The sequence below is a fragment of the Dothidotthia symphoricarpi genome, assembly GCF_010015815.1.
Source record: "Dothidotthia symphoricarpi CBS 119687 unplaced genomic scaffold P153scaffold_24, whole genome shotgun sequence".
Taxonomy (NCBI): domain Eukaryota; kingdom Fungi; phylum Ascomycota; class Dothideomycetes; order Pleosporales; family Dothidotthiaceae; genus Dothidotthia; species Dothidotthia symphoricarpi.
This window is the reverse complement of record NW_022985031.1, coordinates 432,929-452,328: the sequence shown is the minus strand read 5'-3', so window position 1 is coordinate 452,328 and position 19,400 is coordinate 432,929. Positions and strand designations below refer to the sequence as shown.

The 19,400-nt window shown below is 52.3% G+C and overlaps 8 protein-coding genes and 1 non-coding gene across 9 annotated transcripts; 4 read left to right on the top strand and 5 right to left on the bottom strand.

The window, feature by feature from the left end:
• The first annotated feature begins 14 nt into the window (after positions 1-14).
• P153DRAFT_t120 lies at positions 15-100 on the top strand. The gene has a single exon. It is a non-coding gene; the product is annotated as a tRNA-Val (tRNA).
• Positions 101-1,276: 1,176 nt separating this feature from the next.
• Positions 1,277-1,620, top strand: P153DRAFT_137688 (uncharacterized protein). Its single transcript, XM_033662088.1, has one exon. It carries the CDS (start codon positions 1,312-1,314, stop codon positions 1,531-1,533), a length of 222 nt encoding a protein of 73 aa, XP_033518625.1. The 5' UTR covers positions 1,277-1,311; the 3' UTR covers positions 1,534-1,620.
• A 1,672-nt stretch (positions 1,621-3,292) lies between these two features.
• P153DRAFT_351103 (nuclear protein bima) lies at positions 3,293-6,679 on the bottom strand. The gene is made up of 3 exons (XM_033666316.1): positions 5,969-6,679; positions 4,160-5,916; positions 3,293-4,111 (listed from the first exon to the last, which is right to left on the bottom strand). Exons 1-3 carry the CDS (start codon positions 6,300-6,302, stop codon positions 3,755-3,757), a joined length of 2,448 nt encoding a protein of 815 aa, XP_033518624.1. The 5' UTR covers positions 6,303-6,679; the 3' UTR covers positions 3,293-3,754.
• A 213-nt stretch (positions 6,680-6,892) lies between these two features.
• P153DRAFT_401319 (DUF788-domain-containing protein) lies at positions 6,893-7,545 on the top strand (the record flags this gene model as incomplete). Its single annotated transcript, XM_033671898.1, has 2 exons — positions 6,893-6,901; positions 6,969-7,545. 2 exons carry the CDS (start codon positions 6,893-6,895, stop codon positions 7,470-7,472), a joined length of 513 nt encoding a protein of 170 aa, XP_033518623.1. The 3' UTR covers positions 7,473-7,545.
• A 230-nt stretch (positions 7,546-7,775) lies between these two features.
• Positions 7,776-9,321, bottom strand: P153DRAFT_371095 (uncharacterized protein). The gene is made up of 2 exons (XM_033669185.1): positions 8,650-9,321; positions 7,776-8,463 (listed from the first exon to the last, which is right to left on the bottom strand). The coding sequence occupies exons 1-2, from the start codon at positions 8,971-8,973 to the stop codon at positions 7,900-7,902; spliced, it is 888 nt and encodes a 295-aa protein (XP_033518622.1). The 5' UTR covers positions 8,974-9,321; the 3' UTR covers positions 7,776-7,899.
• A 557-nt stretch (positions 9,322-9,878) lies between these two features.
• P153DRAFT_411878 (uncharacterized protein) lies at positions 9,879-10,424 on the bottom strand (the record flags this gene model as incomplete). Its single annotated transcript, XM_033672094.1, has 1 exon — positions 9,879-10,424. The coding sequence occupies one exon, from the start codon at positions 10,422-10,424 to the stop codon at positions 9,909-9,911; it is 516 nt and encodes a 171-aa protein (XP_033518621.1). The 3' UTR covers positions 9,879-9,908.
• A 1,151-nt stretch (positions 10,425-11,575) lies between these two features.
• P153DRAFT_262152 (uncharacterized protein) lies at positions 11,576-12,268 on the bottom strand (the record flags this gene model as incomplete). The annotated part of the gene is made up of 1 exon (XM_033662838.1): positions 11,576-12,268. A coding segment is annotated over one exon (693 nt), but the record flags the coding sequence as incomplete, so codon positions are not given.
• A 976-nt stretch (positions 12,269-13,244) lies between these two features.
• P153DRAFT_137564 (uncharacterized protein) lies at positions 13,245-13,648 on the bottom strand. Its single transcript, XM_033662087.1, has one exon. It carries the CDS (start codon positions 13,551-13,553, stop codon positions 13,278-13,280), a length of 276 nt encoding a protein of 91 aa, XP_033518619.1. The 5' UTR covers positions 13,554-13,648; the 3' UTR covers positions 13,245-13,277.
• A 3,858-nt stretch (positions 13,649-17,506) lies between these two features.
• On the top strand, positions 17,507-19,231 carry P153DRAFT_302920 (uncharacterized protein; the record flags this gene model as incomplete). Its single annotated transcript, XM_033664479.1, has 1 exon — positions 17,507-19,231. One exon carries the CDS (start codon positions 17,507-17,509, stop codon positions 19,229-19,231), a length of 1,725 nt encoding a protein of 574 aa, XP_033518618.1.
• Positions 19,232-19,400: the final 169 nt, after the last annotated feature.

Below are 19,400 nucleotides of genomic sequence, written 5' to 3'. Positions count from 1 at the left end.
TCAAACAAAAATACGGCTCGTTGGTGTAGTTGGTTATCACGTCAGTCTAACATTACTGTTAGTACACTGAAGGTCCTGAGTTCAAGCCTCAGACAAGTCACTCTTTTTGCTGCAACATCCAGCATCTCTACTGTGTGCACGGAAGCTATGGAACAATTCACGTCCTATTTTTTTTTTGCCCTTGAGGTGTAGGTGTGTAGGCGCGCAACCTACCCCCAACAGCCTGAATCTAATCCTAAAGACGTGTGGTTGTTTTCCATCTTGCTGCTTAGTTAATTGTAAAGGGGAACTGAGACGTAACGGAATTCTTACAACAGCTTGACAAGTACATATAAAATTACTGTAAGAGTCCTAGTGCTTAAGTCGTTAGCAGTGTACGCCTAACGTTCACCTTCGTGGATTTTGTTGATGTAGTTTTCCGGCCTGAGGCCGCGAAGCTTTTATATCAAACCAAAAGCCTGCCAGACAACATCTGCTTTGACATGCCATGCCCATAATCTTGAATTACCTATTCAGTCGCTTCAATAGGGCTCATGAAATAACTCGCCTGGGCGATCCATGGTACTATCGACCTAATCTATTCTCGCTACCAACCAATCGACCAACCCACCATGTATATATACACATCCATCTCAACCTCCTTCCTTCCCACAAACCCCCCTCCAACATCCAAACATGCCTTCACACCCCGCCTACGACTTCAACACCTTCTTCAACGCCCTAACCCTAACCCTCGCCCAACACCTCGCAGCCCTCGAAACCGCGCACTCCCCCCTACCCCCTCACCTGCGCTGCTTCTCCGCACCAGACGCGCGCGCAAGTGCGCTGCGTTTCGAAATCATCTTCTGGTTCGTAGTCGTGACGCAGCCGTTCCTCGGGCCGCTGGTCGATCGCGCGTTGGGGCGGAAGGGGGAGTCGAGGGTGTTGTATTTGCCGCATTGTTTGGCTTTGGCGAGTGCGGCGTGGGTTAGTGTTGTTTCGGTAGGTTTTTGTTGGTGTTGTTGTATTTGTCTGGGTGGTGAGCTGACTTTTTGGGAAGTATAGGAATGTGGTGTGATGGTGGCAGTGTTTGTATATTGGGTTCAGGAGCTGGGACTTCGCATTTTTTATGCGTAATGCGGTGAAGTACTAAATTTATTGCGGAGAGTCGAGCAGTATGAGCGGATAACATTAGTTCTTGATGTCTTACGAAGTGTATGTACAATTCTTCCCTGGAGGACGGGGATTAATGTGTTACGTCACCATTGTGTTTTTGTGCACGCGTTTCGATTGTTCATCAGTCTTCATTTTCGACCCGGTCGCAAACTTTCTATGTTATCAGCCCTCCGCTTCCCATCGCCATCGCCATCGCTATCACCGTCGCCGTCGCCATTGCTGCCACTTCTAGCTTCGTCCTTATTCTATATTAATTGTGTAAGACAGCCCTACAGTAAGGTATCGCACCTCCTAGATTGCTACTATAATTCTCTTTTTCTAGGCAGTGTACCTAGGATCTATAAAAGCTCGCTTAAAGTAGCTCTTATCCTTAGTTAAAGCAGTATTATTACGCTGCTTAGTAGTAAGCTTATTAAGTTAGAAGAGCTAGGCGTTAAAGAAAGCCTTATTAGTCTTATAGACTTATATAAGGAGGAGCTAAACTCTAACCTTATAGAGCTGTACCCTAAGTCTCTTATTAAGCTTAAGGCGCTATAAGATATCTTTATCTCCTAGGTAGAAGGTATTACTATTGTACTAAGTAATACCCTTTATTTCCTCCTACTACCTAACTAGGTCCTTAGAGATCTTACTAGAGATATCTAGAGTACTATACTAGTACTAGGAATTACTTGCCTTAATCCTTTACTTATTAGCTTACTATAAGACGCAGCGTAGAAACACCTAGGCTGCGCTAATAGGGTTGTGTTATTAGTTAGCTATAATTATAGTTGTAAAGAAAGATAAGATAGATAGATAAAGACTCCTAAGGTGCAAAGGATATTTATATGCTAGCTTGTCTATATAAACTATTATTGCCTACACCCCTACTAAAGCTGTCCTAGTTATATATTTAGGATTACTAGTTAATTAAAGAGTTTTTATAACCTAGCTATAGTTTATAATATAATTTAGGGTTTATAACTAAACTAAACTTTAACTAACAGCTGCCTAGGCTCTTAAATACGCGTCTGTATTAGTATATTAAGCAGCTAGTTATTAAGAGACAGTATACTAATTAGCTCTCTATTACCTTTACTGTGTACTCCTACTAATATTTACTGTGCAAAAAGGGGCTAGGTATTAGCTTCTACACTAAGTTACTATATTAAATTCTTACTGTGTTGCGTCTATCTGCCTGTACTACAAGCATGAATACGCTATAAACCTAAAATAATGTACAATTCTTTCTCACCAGTCTATGTTCTTACTAACAGCGGCCAGATCGTGAGATGCCACTTCAACCAAGTCCAACAACAAAAAAGATCACCGCCTCGAACGCCCCACCAGCATCCCAGAAAACAAAGGGAACACCATCAGCAATCCACATCCACGAGAAACCAGCAACACACTGAATCCCCCTGATCGTCCAACGCCGAGCCAGATATTCCAGCCGGTGGAGAAACTTAACAAGACCATCAAGATACATCTCGATCACCTCCTCAAACCAGCACTGGATTCTTCCGAACGCTTTCCACCGCCAATCCACAACCCACCCTTCGTTAGTCCATTGTTCTGCTATTTATCTCGTGGAGACGAAGATGATAAGTTGATCGGCCAGATATATAAAACCACACCATCGGTAGCCAAAGAAACACACAGCCCAGCATTTCTCGTTCGAAACTGGTGGTCTAGCTCGCCACGGGAACGACATGAGTGAGATGGACGAGGGGTGTTCCATGCCCGAAGGTAGGATAGGCGACTACGAGTCTGAATTCAACGCTTTTTGCCCATAGAGAACAGAGTACTCTGTTTCGTAGTTGAAGAAGACGGTGGAGACGGGAGAGGGCGTATGGCTGTAACCACTGCTGTATAGTCGACCAATGTGTAAATTTGAGATGGAATATAAGATCCAATTTCTTCTAGCCTTTTATGTCTAAGTGAGCTAATATTCACCATCTTGGAGTATTTTCAACAGCTAGGTACCTGCGGAGTGGAGTAAGTGCCTATCACATGACAGCGCGTTCGCCAAGATCCACACAACCATACGCGTTCATCCGTCGCTTTGCTTCCACCTGGCAGTCAGTCAGTCCGTCAATCATTCACCCAGACAAACGAACGGTAGAATTTTGCATCAGTCAAGTTATCAATTAACCTCCACCATCCCATCACAGCATCACCACACTCGCCCCGAATCAATAATTGAATGAATGAATAAAAAGGGTAAATCATATTTCTCATATCCCATGCATACCACTCCAACCAATGCAATAGAACGTTCCAATCCATTCCATTCCATTCCAATCCAGGCAAAAAACTCCCACAATGCGCGCAAGAATATCCAAAAGGTCTTTTTGGCCCCCAACCCAAATACCCGCAAATGCAAATGCAAGACTGACTAATGACGCGGAAAGAAGGGTATATCGTGTGAGCTGAGACCAGTACCAGTGCCAATGCCAGTGTCCAGGAGTCAAGGAGGGAGTGGAGGGAGTAGGGGAGGGTAAAGATAAGGAGCAAAAAGGCCCTAGGCAGACAAAGGTAACAGCGGGCGTGTGACGCGAAGCAAGGCATGTGGTAAGGGTAGTGTAGAACCGGCGTCGAGCATATCGATATCAAGTCATCATCGCTCATCCTCACTGCTCCACCCCCCGTCGTCATCCTGATCGATACTCTCCATGACCTCCTTGATGACGCCGTGGCTCTTCGGATCGAGATTCATCGCAATCGTCAGGTGTCGGATGGCCATTGTGCGATCCCTCAATTTCTTGTAGCACCTGCCGAGCAGGAAGTGGATGTTGGGGTCGTCGGGCGCAGCGTCCTTCAGGTATAGGAGTTCTTTGAGGGCTTCTTCCGACGCGTTGAGGCGCAGGAGGATCTGTGCTTTGCGGAAACGCGCCATGATGGAGCGGGGGTCGAGTTTGACGGCGGCGTCGAACTGCATTAGGGCGGCTTCGGGCTTCTTCATGCGGTCGAGGACCTGCGGTATGTTAGTACTAGCCAATTTAGAAAAAGGGGCAAGTCGTACCAATCCAATCCGAACCATGATCATGGCGTTGTTCGGATTGATCTGCATCGCTGCTCGGTAGTGCTTCTCCGCCACGTCGAACTTGCCCATCCGTTCGTATACATTTCCTAGGCCATACCAGCCGTTGTAGTGCCTGTTATCGGCACCGATCGCATTTCGGTATGTGGCCATGGCTTTGTCGAATTCTTCGTTTGCCATGTGCTCGTGGCCTTGGAGTGTGAAGGCGTACGCGAACTTTGGATCCAGTTGTGTAGCTCGCGCAAAACACTTGACAGCGTCGTCATGTTGTCGGTCCAAGGAAGATGCATTGCCGAGAGCGCACCATGCTTGGGGCGAGAGGCGGTCTTGGTCCATCAGCGTGTGGGCGAGGTGTCCTAGTGCGACTTCGTCTTTCAGTTGCCAGAGCGTGTTCGAATACACCTCCATATGCTCCATGTAAGACGGCGCCTTCTCCCGTATCTTTTGGAAGATCTTTTCTGCGTCGGCGTACATTGCACGTTCATAGTAGGCCTTGCCAACTTGCGCGAGTACCCATGGAGTTTCGCGCTGGGCTGCTGGGACCGTAGCAAACGCCTCGAGTGCTTTTGTCGACTCATAGCGGCTCAGGTGCCTGTACCCTGATCCAATTCTGAGGAGCAGATCCAGGAGCCATTCCACGGCGTCTTGTTCGCGGACAGTCTCAGCTGGTGGTGCCATCCTTGGTGGTACAGCTGTCAGAGCAGCTGCGCTCGCTGGCCTCGGTTCCTGTTTCGTCGATTCTGTCATCTCGCCGTAAGGTTTCCGGTTGCCGCTAACCACTCTTCCGACGGTTGAGGTGGTCCCTGTTTTGCCCTTTGTCCCCGTTGCTTTGACCTTTCGCAGCTCTCTTCGTTCCTTCGCGTCTGGATCTCTCACTGAGCCGGGTGCCAGGTTTCTGCTTGACGGTCGAGGCTGAATGATGGAGTTCAACAGCCTTACGCTTCGTCGCGGTGGTGCTGCTGTGGGGTCTGGTGCTTGCGAATGTGATGTCTGAGTCTGGTGTGTGGAATGGCCAGACACGGTCCTCTTATGACCGTTTTGGTATATCGGCCTCGGTATATCCGTTTGTTCAGTATTCTCTGAGACCGTCTTCGTCCGTGTCCTTGACGTGATCGGTCGCATTCTTGGTGGATCCTCTGTTCCGTTGAAGGCATGCAGGGCTTTCCGACCAGGAGCGAGGATGGCGTCAGTACCTTGCTCGTTCTTGACCGGGCCTCCACCCTCGCCCATCATCACATCTTCGTCCCGAAAGTTCTGGCCGTTTGCGATTGGAGTTTCCAGGTCGCGATATGTCGAACTTGCGTTGAGGCCGTTGGTTCCTAGATTGCTGCCGTTCAGTTTCGAGAGCAGGTTGGACCCTCCCAGGTTGAGTCCAACATCGCCCCCTGGCCTTACTGACGGATTGAAAGGGTCGATGTCGGGAGTCGAGACAAACGGATTCCTTGTGTCGGCGCTTTCTTGTGCCGGCGCAGGCTGTGTCGCGTGTCCGTTCGTAACGGTGTGCGATATCGAAGCGAGCATGTCCGGGGTGATCTTGAAGACGTTTTGAGGACGCACCACGGCGCCGATATCGCAGAGCCCGGTGAAGGCGTCCCACATGAACGAGTTGATCTTCAGCGCCTCGACGTAGTAGTCAATGGCCTTTTTCGTGTCGCCGTGCGCCGCATAGAGTTTCCCCAGCATGCAGTAGCAGGCCGCAGCGTCAGGCACGTGCCGTCTCGAAGTCTCGGAATGCTTGTCTGGGAAGGAAGTCAGTGTCGACGCTGCATGTACACGACCCTGGCAGCTTACTCCAGTGGTTTCGGCCGGCCCAGAGCCCTCTGGCTTTCTCCAGCGCCTGGGCACCCAGGTCGTAGCGCTCGAGGCCCAGACAGGCTTGCGCAAACACATAGGCGCACCCCAGATGTTGCGACTGCAGCCCCTTGGAGCGGGAGTAGTCAAAGGCGGCTTTGTACCGCCCCATGCGCAGGTTGCAGAGTGCGAGGAGGTGGGCGGCGTCGGCGTTGCGGGGCTCGAGGGCGTGCAGGCGGCCGGCGAGGAACAGGGCGTTGTCGAGGAAGCCATTGTCCAGGTGGTAGTGTATCAGCTGTCGCAGCTGGGCGTTGACCCCGGCAGGCGGCGACATGGCGAGCGGACGGTTGCGGTGGTGACGGCGGCCGTGGGCAGGCAGGGCGAGAAAAGGGAGAGTCGGCGGGGATGCAGGTGGCTACGGCGGTGCAGGCATCAAGGCGACGTCGACGTCGGCGTGGGTCAGGGTGCGGCGGGTAGAGATGGCGGGCGGCGGGCGTGTCGCGGTGAAGGCGTGCGTTGTTGTTGCTAGGGGACGCTTTGGGCGTGCTCGACAAAGCGCACTGGCAAACACGGCCGATGCACTGCAGACGTGAGGGCGGCGAGTCTTATTGAGCGGTCATTCTAGGAAGCTGCGCGGGGGCGGGCAGCTGCACGGGGATCCTTGGGCGCGCGTGTGTGTTGGGGCTGTTGTTTTCGGTCGCGCTGGCCGTCGCGCCTGCCCTCTAGGTTGTGTTTAGATCCGCGCACAGACAGCCACTCACTGCTGCGGGATGCTGGCTTGGCCGACAACCCTCCCACAACCCGACGTCACCGCTCGCAGCGCAATTTGCTTTTGTCTCGACGTCCTCGGACATCTCCTGCGAGCCGATAGGACCCTCTGCCTCCTCCACCGTCCAAAGGCTATTGTCACTGCCATTGTCCAGTATGGCCCAAGTAGGTCTTTTCTATCTTCCACGTCACCAAGAATCGCGTATACGAGCCAATACTAACCACCACTCAGAAAGCAACCAAGAACCTCGCCGCGAGCAACACGTCCCGCCTAAACACCACCCTCTACCTGACCCTGGGGTTCCACACCCTTTTCTGGGTCCTCCGCCTGCTCTTCGGCCCTCTAAGCCGCCGCTCCCTGGTCCTCTACGTCCTGCTCTCCGCACCCCAAGCTCTCATAAATTTCTCCTTCGAGCGCTCCTCCCGTCCCACCATCAACGCCAATGGCGCAGTCGCGCGCCCCGGCGACGATCTCTCCGCCGCAGGTCTTACGGAATACCTCTGGGACGTGACGTACTGGACCTACTTTTGCATATTGTTGGCTGCGCTGCTTGGCGACAAGGGGTGGTGGGCGTACGTGGTCATCCCCGCGTACAGTGTCTATGCCGCATGGACGACGTATACAGGCATGAGGGGCGGATATCAGGATGCCGCGGGGGTGCAGCAGCCCGCCGTTGCGAGTAAGAGACAGGCAAAGATGGAGAAGAGAGGAGGGCAGAAGGTGGCCTACCGCTGAACGCGATAGACTGACCTGAGCAAAAGTTGGATGAATCTGGGTCGCTTCATGTAAAGGGAGATAATGTGGTGGCTTGCGTATAGAAAGAAAGGCGTCGTGGGACGGCCGACGTGATATCACTTGCTGGTGAGGATAGTGGATAGCGGATGGGGATACTGGGAGGCCTAAAGCTTTGAAAATACGCCCAATGGTCAACACTCAACAGACACTGCAGACGTCTGCGTGAGCGTTGGGAGGTTGGGCAAACTAAACAAGAAAATCAACAATCATCATTGCCATCACATGCACAAGAGTTCAACGCATCGTCGATTACAATTGATATATTGTTCGAAAAAAGCAGTAGTCTTCGTGGACCACCGCGAGCCCATATTCCAGGGTCATAAATATGTTACACATATCATCACAGACGTTAAATCGTACACCTCTCCTACGCCTCAACCTTGGTAGGGATCTTGACCGTGCCCTTCTTACGGTCCTCGTGTGGGAATCCGTACCTCCAGCCCACACCCCGCGGATCTCTACCATCCCGCCCAGCAGCATCGACACTGACATCCTTGAACACAAAGTCCCACCGTCGCTTGGGGACAACCTTGTGGCTTCGGATCTCCGCCAGCCTCGCTTCCTCTTCTTTCCGCTTCTTCTCATTCTCCTCTTGGAGTCTCGCCTGTGCTAGCTTGCTTCGCTCATCGAACGAGAGACCGGATGCCAGTTCGCGCTCAGCCTGCACGAGTTCGGGATGCGGGATCCGTGCATCAGCGGGAAGGAGGTTGTTGTCGAACGCCTTACCTGCGTCAACGCGAGTGAAGCGACGAGATTCAGACACAGGAACGAAGAGTTGTTGGCGTGTTGCTGGGTGGACGATGAGATCGTTAATAGGTTCGTGCGTCACAGGGCGTTTGCCCTTGTTCTTTGGTTCATAAGGATCGATGAAGGGTGTTGTGGGAAGCATTTCCATGACCGCCTTGGAGTAGGGAACGGCGAGAGTTTTACCCTGGGAACTGTCAGTTCAAGTCGCCCATATTGTAATGCTATCAAGAAGCAGAGTGTTGATGACGTTCAGCAAGAGCATAGCTTGTGTTTTGTAACCATGTAGGTGTCTTAAAGACTAATCGAATTTTTCAAGGTCTCATCATGTCAAGGGCGGGGGTAGGAAGAAAAGAAAAATTGATGAACATACCTGCGCAACCCATTCCTTCTCCATCTGCTTGAGCCGCACGACGGCGCCGACACGCTCGTTGCTGACTCCGAACTCAACACTGGCGAGCGATACTGTTACACCGTCCTTCTTAACGCGATTGTAAATGGCCTCTCGCAGGTCTTCGCTGAGCACAGGCTGACTTCGAAAATACTGATTGAGCGGAAAAGGCCGCAGGTCTTCTGCTGTTTCTGGCCCTAGCTTCCCATCATCTTCTTCTTTCCCTGGTTTGGCATCCTTTTCTTGAGCGCCCTCAGAACGTATTGCTGCTTCCAGCTCATCGAGCGACTCTTGCCCCTCAAGCATCTTCTCCGCCTCCGGCTTCTCTTCCTTGGCCTCTGGTTGTGCCTCTGCATCCTGACCTTCCTTCTTCGCTGCTCCTCGTTGCCATCCCGGTCCCGCTCGCACCAGGTTCCCGTACTTATCGTACGCTCCCAAGTAATTTGTCGACCCCGGCAGAGGCTCTTTCAAAGCTCTGCCAGGACCATTCATCCACTCATAAAACTTCCGCCGCCGTAATGTTACTTGTTGGCATGGTGTTTGTGAGAATTCACGCGATGAACGCGCTGGTTGTGAGATGGTTTGGGATCGGACAGACGAGTAGGGACATTGAGCGATTGGTGAGGAGAACTTGGGGGAGCGCAACCGCGGAGGCATTGTGGAAGCGAGTCAATGCTATCGCATTGAAGAAGTAGTGTACAGAGAACAGAAGAGAGCGCGGAAAACGAGTGTTGGCTTGTGGTGGGTGTTGTCTGGAGTTCAGAACGTGGAGCTCGAATATGAAGCGACTTTTCTCACTAGCGCGGGTCTAATTAGCGGCCACGTGATGAAGCTCCTCACTTCAGAACGATGTCTTTTCACAGCTCCGTATATCAGTTCGACCGCTTCCTCTCAAACGTTTCCAAACTTTGATTACTCTTACTATATTGAGATGATTCTTGTACTCGGTACAGAGTTCAAGGCAAATCCAAAGTAGACATTTTTGAGGCACTTCAACGAGACGCTCTACATTATGTTCCTAAGTTATAGAAGCCACCGTGCTATGTTTCTGTCGCTTTGATTAACAAAAGAAAACCCTGCAGTAGAGATGTTAAGGCAGGTGTAAGTATTAGTTAACCTACAAATCATCAACATCAAATGAGTATATATTCCTCACGCATGACATAGAAATAATGAGGGACAGCTTGCACATTTTTCTACCTCAATCACATTCCACATTCCTCATTCCGTTAACTCAATACCTACTTCTCTGCCGCCGATGGTCGGCTACCCTGCATGTTCATCTGCGATCCCTTCTCCAATTGGGCCTCCTCCCCCTGTTCCGCCTTCTTCGCTTCCTTCTCTCTTCTCTCTTCCCTCGCCTTCCTCCTCTTCTCCTGCATCTCCGTCAACACCCTCTTCCTCTCCCCCTCACTCAATGTACCCCTCGTCTCCGCTTCATACTTACTCATCGCCGCAAAGTCCTCCAGATCCGCACCCAGCACTACATCACTAGCTGTAAGACTGGGCGTTGGACTTGTCGTCTTCTCAGGCGCATTTTCATCTCTAGATAACATTAGGTTGTCACGAGTGTGTTTATCGCCCGGCGATGGAATAGACTGGTGACCGGGCGACGCGGAGGATTCAGGGTAATCGATGTCATCGTGAATGGATTGTGGGGCGTCGTCCTCTGAGACGCCGTAGTATTCGCGTGTTGCGGTGTTTTCTGGCAAGGGTTTAGGAAGGGCTGTATTGTCTCGACGGGGTCGTGGGAACATGTCTGGGTTCACTGTTCTTGAGAGAGAGAGTAGGGTGTATGGGAAAAAGTGAAGAGGTTAACAAGGTGACATATTTATTATCTCTCCTCGTTTGCTACTCGTTGTATGTTAATGACACATGCCTAACAATTCGTCATGCGCAGACTTTGAAATCCGTCAGTGAAAGCAACTTCTCAGTCCCTGGGACCCACAGGCCCCACGACATATTTCCCCAAAACACTTTCTTTCACCACTTATCCCGTCCTTCTCCTCTCTCCCCTCCCCAAAGTTCCGCCTCTTACCCCCATGGAGTTCCTAATCCACGTCGCCAATATATGCCCCAAAGTTCTGCTCTCTCTCATCAATCCAAGCGACTTGGAAAACTCGCTTGGCGGGATTGGGCCGATACCTACCTATTAAGTTAGACGAGGGTTGCAAGTTCGATCTCGTGATAAAACCAATCCTGCAAAAGCTGCAGTTAGGGTTTTCAGCAACCATGGCACATCTACGGCTGAAATTACGCCAAAGGCAGGTCCGTTGTTCTTTTTGCTTGATTTCCAAAATCGACCTAGATAGACTACGCCGACTTTACCGCTCTCTTCGAGAGTTACACAACGAGGTCGTGTGAAATCTTGTGCGTGGTAGCTCACACTTTTGGCATTCGTGATAGCAAGTCAAAGCCACCAAAGCTCATCCTCAAGCCAATCCTTCCATAGCTGTGGGCACGGCTTTTCGATATTCCACTCTCCCCAGATACGCAACTCTAGTGTTATTCGTACACACAAATCAACGAAAGGAAAGAGGACAAAAAATGTTTGGTACAGAAATACAAACAAGCTGAACAAGATCATTATAATGCCGAATAAAAACAAGAGACCATCTATGAGGATGGTCGAGATTGACCATGCTGGGTCTGGGATTTCTGATGATGAGTTGGGGTGGTCAGAGACAGGAGGCGTTTCGGACAACGGTAACGATGTGTCCTTGCTACCCCGTGGACTCGCATGATCGGTGGTCTGGGGCGTCTCAGAAGATGGGACAGGCGAGCCCGCGTGGTCAGGAAGAGTAGAGTCTCCGACCGAGAGCAAGTGAAGCGAACCATCGTTCTCGGCGCCAGTAGGTTTATGTTTCTCGAAACCGTCGTGGAAGACATTGGCTATACTATCTGCAAATACTAGGTGCTCGACAGACGTTCGCCAGATAAACTGGAGCCCCATCAAAGCGAGAAGAACCGTCCAGAAGGGATGGTGATTGTGCTGGGTTATATCAAACTGTAAATAGCCGCCTGCCACCATCATTCGGACGCTTCGTGGGATAGAGGTTATGTTATATCCAAAAACGATAACATGAAACACATCGTTGGGCAGCGATTGGCTGGCCTTATATGCAATGCAGTCTGGAATGCGACAAGCACTCTTTACGCATGGTACGAAGTTCGGGTCCAGTGTCCAGGATACATTGACGAGAGAGATGATGAGAGACTGGCTAAGCCCGACCAGTCCCGACAACACCATGAAAGACATGGCCAGGTCGATGGTCGATGCCGCATCCGCCATAATACGGCGTGTAAGTAGAATTGCGGCCTGAACATACTGCGCAAACAGGATGACCAGAATACACATCCGGCCGAACCACTTCAAATCTCTTACTTTGGATTTCTTCTGGATATGCACCAGATTGACAACACCCAGATAAGGTGGCACATCGGAGGAAGACATATCGACACGACACCAGCACATCCGAGCCAGCCGATACCGAAATCCTATGTTCATATTCCATGTTGGATGACGAGGAGACGGCAGATTTGCAATTTCGGTCCACAATGTACTGGCAAGTTGAAAGAGCGATGCTAATGGACTGAGGATTGTTTCAAGTGCGCGGAGAAGTTCGCGTCTCCAGGATCCCGAGCCAGCCAGAGAGCCGAGATGCCCATGAATTCCGATTGTTGTAATGCTTGCGGCAAACAATTTGACAAGAGCCCCAGTTGGGGTTCTGCGGCCATCTGCTGGGCAACCTTCTTGGAACAGGTTGGTGTCTTTAAACGGGAATTGTTCGTCTTCAAGGGATTGGAAAGCAAAGAGGGTGGTGAACGTTACGCTTAGTAGAGGTATCCAGAACGAATTTTGTGCGCAGAAGTCTTGTGCGACCTTACTGTTCTGGAAGAGTCGCTTGGGAGACCAACGATACTGGCTGGATGCGTGGTTTTGCTGTCCTCCAGATCGGTCGATATCATCATCTTTCATCTGGGCCGATTTCTTGTCCGAAGGCGAACTTATGCCCAACATCAAAATGAAGAGCCCGTACATCATAATGAAGTACAGTCCAAGTATGACTGCTTTTTGGATTTTTGCAGCCATGCTTTTCAGCTGTTGCAAAGTGGCTGACATGACTACTTCGATGGTCGTTTCCAGAGAGAAGTTATCGTGCAAAGCGGAGTGAAGACTTCTTGACCAGACACTGTGGGTACGACCGGTGAGCTTCTGCCTTGCTGATTGCGGGTCGGTTATGCAAGAACACCCAATGAGGAAACGAGGGGAATGACGTCGGCTGAACTCCAATCTGATAGTTGGGGGCTTAGATGTTAGAAGTCTTGAGTCTGGTTATCTCAAAAAGACACAGGACATGTTTTTCCTGCTTGCAATCAACCGCGTTTGCAGTAAATCGTGCAACGTACAGCAACTTGTTGCAACGAAGATCTACGTCTCATAGAGTAAAAGAAGGCTTGGAGTTGAACGCTCGCAACAGCGACAGGTGTAATAGTATTTCCTTTAAGACACTTCTACGCACTATCAACACATGGGTGACATAGAACGCAATTTTTCTTGAGATAGAGCTCTCCGTTGTGGCATTGGACTGACCGTTCGCTCGAGCCATTCAGGCTGAAGCCGAGAAATTGAGCATGACGCAAGTACAGAAGAGTACGAGAAGGAATTCCTGAGTGTACGGCTGTCGTGGAAAGTACAGCCCTAAGAGGCCTATTAGCAAACGGCAGTTGGTAGACGTTTTGTGTGAAACGCAAAATCCGCAGAGTGCGTAGTGTAAGCGCGCAACCAACCCAACATGAGGTAAATATATTCCATTCACGAAACCAATCATTCTATGAATATCGAAGGAAAACATAAAGATCACGAGCCCCCAATGAAGAGCCATCGTTGCATGATGTGAAGGAGGTGTGTTTGAACTTAACACATCGGGCTTGGCCGCAAGTACAAGTGTAAGAATGTCGTATCCAAGAGATAAAGCTCTAATGATGCAATGAAGAGAGTAGCCTCGAGTCTTTCCTACGGTGTTTGGAGGTTTCAGCCTAAATGTGTAAAGCCACACAGTCCGGCAGGGGTCTCTCAACACCGGCTGTTCGCCCGCTTTCCAGCAAGGGAGGTTCTTTGTCCAACCTCATGCCGGTACTCGTGTATCGCCAGCCCGCATGCACTAATACTCACCTGATCATGAAACTCGACAAAAATATGCTGATCAAAGAAGAAAAAAATTAGGTTTCGGCGATTTGACAGGTCAGCTCTTGGAATGAAGGTTGAACCTGCGATCCGCAAACTCCCCGCCATGGCGGTCCTGCCCAACGGTCTGACGTTGATGGGCTAGCGACGCATGCACTAAGTTGAGCTAAGAACTAGCTTGATCGGTCACTCACTTGTAACGAAGTCGCCGCGAAGTCGCCGTTGTAGTAAACCAAATGCCTCTCAGGGCGTCAAGCGAAATCAGCGTCTACTGACGGCGCTTGTTGACCTGGTAATAATGATAACAAGAACTCGTTTTTGTTTTCCATAATCGTATGCTGGGATTGAAGGGTACTTTTTGTGGTGGAGAGATGGTGGAGCATACACAGCCAATAGTCAGAACCGGAGTTAGTCCTGCGGATCTTCGGTTCCAAGCGTAGAACTTCTACATTCCCCTGACTCGTAGAGTCACTAGACTCGTTAGCGAGATGATATGCAGTGCCGTTTGGTTGTGTGGATCATTGTCGCCGACGTCTTTGCTCGACAGCTGGAAGAGGGGAACCGGGAAACGAATGCGGGCACCGCTTTTGGTGAGAAATCACCGTGTCGCCCTGGCTTGAAAACGCCAATGTCAACCTTGTAACTCCCCGCATATCTGTAGGCAGTTCAAGGTCAGCCTGGTATGATGCTGCTAAGCGAGTATCTCAGCTTTCCGTGACCTCCGAGAGTGTAAACGCTCCATATCGCATGTTCAAGATTTTTCCGCGCAAAAATTTACACCTTGTTGTTGGTGTTGCATACCAAGATCTATCATGTAGATGCCTTGTGTGCCTGAAAGCTGGGTCACATATCGCATGTGCACCTAATCAATGCATACACAAGGATAGGGGCTGTTGATGAAATGTGTTCCATAGTAACTTTGGAGACAGACTTGTTGATCTTGTCATTGGATTTGGTTGGGTGGGCTTTGCGTTCCGTGACCAGTTTGACCAATCACGGATGTCACAAAGCCAACCGGAATTATGATGGCGGTTTGACGAGACAGAAGGTCCGGTGAATCTCTCAGGGGAGTAGGTATTGCTGATTTGAAAGGCCGAAGAAGAGAGGCGTCAGAATTGTGAGATGATGTGACAACGTATACCAAGAGACCGAGAGTCATTGGCCATGGCTGTAACTGCTGTTACCGAATGAAACGTGCCCTCGATGACTTGCGACTGGAGCCTGAATCTTTCGAAGACTGTTGTACTATTAGGAGGAGAGAACAACATGTCAGCTGGACTGTGCTCTCAGACACTTGTTACAAGACTGTGTGACGAATCATATCATGATGACACGAAGAATAGCGCAATCGTGATGAGACATACTCCATTTCCTATCTAGGAGCCCAACGTTGATTCCTGTGTAGGTGTGATGAAAGAATTGGCGGACCGATCTCGACAAGAGCCGGAAGGGCCGTGCGTATCCAATGGCCTGGCTACTGACTGTTACACGGCACGGGAGGACAATGTGATGGAGCGCCTGTAACGTGAATGCATCCACGTGGCGGCGTCAAGCAGGCGCAAAAAGGGCGATTGTATGGGTGCGAGAAGCGACATGTGTGACTGGGATGGTACAAGGTATTCACTAGATACGCTCGTATTACTTGTTGATTGGACCTGGTGCATGATAGGGTGGAATGTGTGGCGTCAAGTTGCTTGCCAAATTCTGCAACTATGTCCGCTATGTCCATGTGCTCCTCTGGCGTGTTAGCGATGAAAGGAACACGAGCAATTCGGACGACTCATCCACTTATGATTCACCCAAAAGGCCAGAGCACAGAGACTTGGTTTCCGACGTTAGCCGGGGGGTAGCATCGGCAAGCCGATAGTTTTCCTGGTAGTTGCCGTGATTGGCAGGTACGAACCTCGCTGTGCAATTTATTGCCTGGTTCAAAGGCTGACTTTGAACCTTGGAACGCGCAAACGGCGAGCGGGTTCGGAGGTTTGTTGGGCCTGACTGTGTTTTGCAGGTCTAGTAAGCACCTAGGCTGTTCAATGTCAAAAGTGTGGTGGTGCGAGTTCGACCGAGGAACATGTGTTCTATGGGCAGAGAACTGGGCTGAGAAAGACATCCACGACCTGGCGTCCACCTAGTGTTGGCGTCGTGGGAGATGATATGCACCTCAGGCCCGCGACGACGATTGGATGCATGGGCAGTAGGTGCTGAGTACCAAGGGGCCGGGATTGGGCATGCGGTCACGAAGACGGCCGCCGATGATGGCTTCCACACGCGGCGTTGAGCCAGCGCCAGCGCTAGGGACCCACGAGCGAGGTTGTGTAGGCACGGAGGAGGACCGACTTGCGTGTGATGAGCGTCGACTGCAGCCGCGAAATGCCGCTTGCGATGGCTGGCGTCGACTGGCGTGTGCGAGGGTGGTGTGTGCAGAAAAAACATGGGTGGGGTTGGGGCATACATGGGATCGCGGATAAGACACGGCAGCTCGGTAGCAACTGCCAGGAGACGTGTGAGTCCCACGTTGTGGTCGGTGATGATCAGCAGGCAGGCAGCCCGGCAGTGAGAGAATCAGCTATGCTGTGGTGGTAGAGTGGGTGGGTGGGCAGTAAGCAGCGAGTGTAGCCAAGTGAGCACGACGTGGGGAATGCAAGGCAGAAGGATGGACGGATGGGCGGATGGAGGGACGGGTAGATGTATGTATAGATGTATCGATGGAGCAAGCAAGCACGCAGGACACGAAGGCCAGAGGGAACTATGAAGGAGAGCGGACAATAAGAGGACAGCGCTATCACGGTGCAGTGCCACGGTACATAGCATAGCCATACTCTGGACGCTGGAGCTCGCACAGGCAGCAAATGGGCTCAGGGCTGGCCGCTGATCCCAACGCGCCTTCCTGGCGTGCTATCACTTTAGTAGCACCGCCCGTCCGCCAAACCCACCAGATTCACTCCCTCTACACCCACCGCAGCCCTCGTCCGCCCTCCGTCTCTGCGTCGTCCGTCGTGCGTACCGTGCCGCTCCCTCCCAGACGCGCACCTCAGATGCCCATTGCCAGTGCCGCTGCCGTGTCCTGCTGCTGCCCTCTCGTCGCCGCCTGAGCGCGCGCCCCATTGGTTCGCCGTGCCTCGAGTCCAACGCCCAACACCCCTCGCGCCATTGGCCTTGCCCACGCTTTTCTGGCGACAGATTCCCAATCACGACGCCCACCACGGCTGCATGCACAATCTCTCGCTGCTAGCGCCCACCTGCCTCTCGCTGCATCTACCGCTGCCACAGCCGGCCTCATATCTCGCACCGCGCTGCCCCCCGTCGGCCTGACGCCGTCCTCGCCCTCGTCGCTTGCTCTGCTCTGGTCCTGGTCGCGCGCCGCACACGACTGCCCGCCAACGCCGCCCCGGCAACCGCCAATCCGACGGCTGCCCCGTCCCTTCCGCCACGGCTGTCCGCACGCCTGCAGCCCGCTCTCCACACCGACGCTTCTGTCTGACCGTGCAGTGCGCCAATCGCCCAGCCTGCGACTGCAACCTGCCACTTGCGCCAACTAATCGCCCCGATCTTACGCACCCACGCGCCCGCCTGCCCCCTCGCCGCCCCGACGCACCTCTTTGCTCGTCGACCCCCGCCGCCGCCGCTCCGCAACGAACGACCCAGGAAAGCATGGCCCGTGGGCCCAGTCCGACCAGCACCAGTCCGTCGAACCTCTCCAACAGCCCCTTCCCCCACGGCTCGCTCAGCAGCTCCACGTCGTCGTCGCCGCCAAACCCCTTCTCCCCGCACAACACCATGACGGCAGACGTCTTCTCGGCCTCCCACATGTACGGCATGCCCGGCCCCATCGGCGAGCGCAGACAGATGGAGAAGAACGGCTTCTCGCTGCTCGCCCTCCGCGATGCCCAGACCAGCCCCGACCCCAAGAGCCGCCATGCCATCTTCCTGCGCAAGCTGCCGAGCAACAGCGACCGTGACGCCGTGCGCAACATCCTGCTCTTCGCAAAGGACTTTGTCGACTGCGAGCTCGTGCCCCAATCCAGGCTCCCCGACGACAAAGGCTTCGCGTGTGCAATTGCCCAATTCCAAACCTTCGAGGGCGCAAAAGAGGCGCGAGATCTCCTCAACGGTAAGCGCAACGCTACCAACGATGCAGCCCTCATAGTCGAGCTGGTGCAGGACAGCCTGCCCGCAGCCTTCGGATCGCGGCGCAACACGGTTGACAGCGCATCTGCGCGACAAGGGCCTATTGCAGCCGGGATCGCCAGTGCTACTGCGAACGGCCGACAAGCATCGCGATACAACGGGACCTTCCAAAATATGGAGAAGATGTCCCCACCAAACGGGACCCCAGGTCTTGGCAACGGAGAATTCCCGGCGCAGAACCTTTTCTCGCCGACGTCACCCATGAGCACTTCGTTCGCCAGCCGCAACCTGGGCAAATCAGTCATCAACGACGAGGCTGACGACGTTGACGGCCTTCTCAACGAGTCAATCGACTATGCCATGGGCGGGCCTCCCATGCAGTCGAGCATGCCGCGCAGGGCCACGCAGCCAAACCCGTCTATGCCCATCTCCCGCTTTGCATCTTTGTCCCTCAACACGAATAGTGTAAATGGCATGAGCTCCCCTCCATTGCCAGGCTATGCCTCCCCCCGCTCTGCAGCCACTATGCAGTCGCCCGGAACGGTCATGGCCACCATGTCTCCTCATACCTTGCCATCTGTCATGAGCAGCGGACCAAACACAGGCTTTCAACAATACTCACAGCATTTCGCGAGGCCCACGTATCCACCGGTGAACCCTGCAGATCAGAATCCACCGTGCAACACGTTGTATGTTGGCAATTTGCCCATGGACACCTCCGAAGATGAACTAAAAGCTGTTTTCTCCAAACAGCGTGGGTACAAGCGTCTGTGCTTCCGGACTAAACAGAATGGTCCCATGTGCTTTGTCGAGTTCGAAGATACCTCTTTTGCTACCAAGGCTTTGAATGAGCTCTACGGGTACATGTTGCACAACAGCGTCAAGGGCGGCATTCGGTTGAGTTTCTCCAAGAACCCTCTTGGCGTACGCAGCGGACAGCACTCTAGCATGGGTCCTTCGAGCCCCACGCCCACCACTCCGCTATCAGGATTTGGCAATAACGGCGGAGCCCCGCCAGGCTTTGCCACGGCCAGCGGCCCCCCGCCTGGACTATCAGCTCCTCCGGGGTTGTCAAGCCCTGTTCATTCCAGTGGTTCATCTGGCTTCAGAACGTACTCAAACGGTGGGTATGGCATGCCTGCGAACGACATGGGTAGCCCTCTACGTCAACCCTTGACTACGAGTGTTCCTAGCAACGGCTATGGGAACATGGGAGGAAACTACTCCCCATACATGATGGGACGTTGAAGAGGATGGTTGTGTCTGCTACGCCGTTATGAATGACGATCTAGGAGTTTGGGGGAGCATCGATCATTGCGCATCTACGACACGTGTGCTTCATCTTTGTTGCGCTATCTTCTGTCATTTCAGTCATTGCGAGGTGTTTTTGCTTGTTTGTTTTGGTTTGGATCTCGTT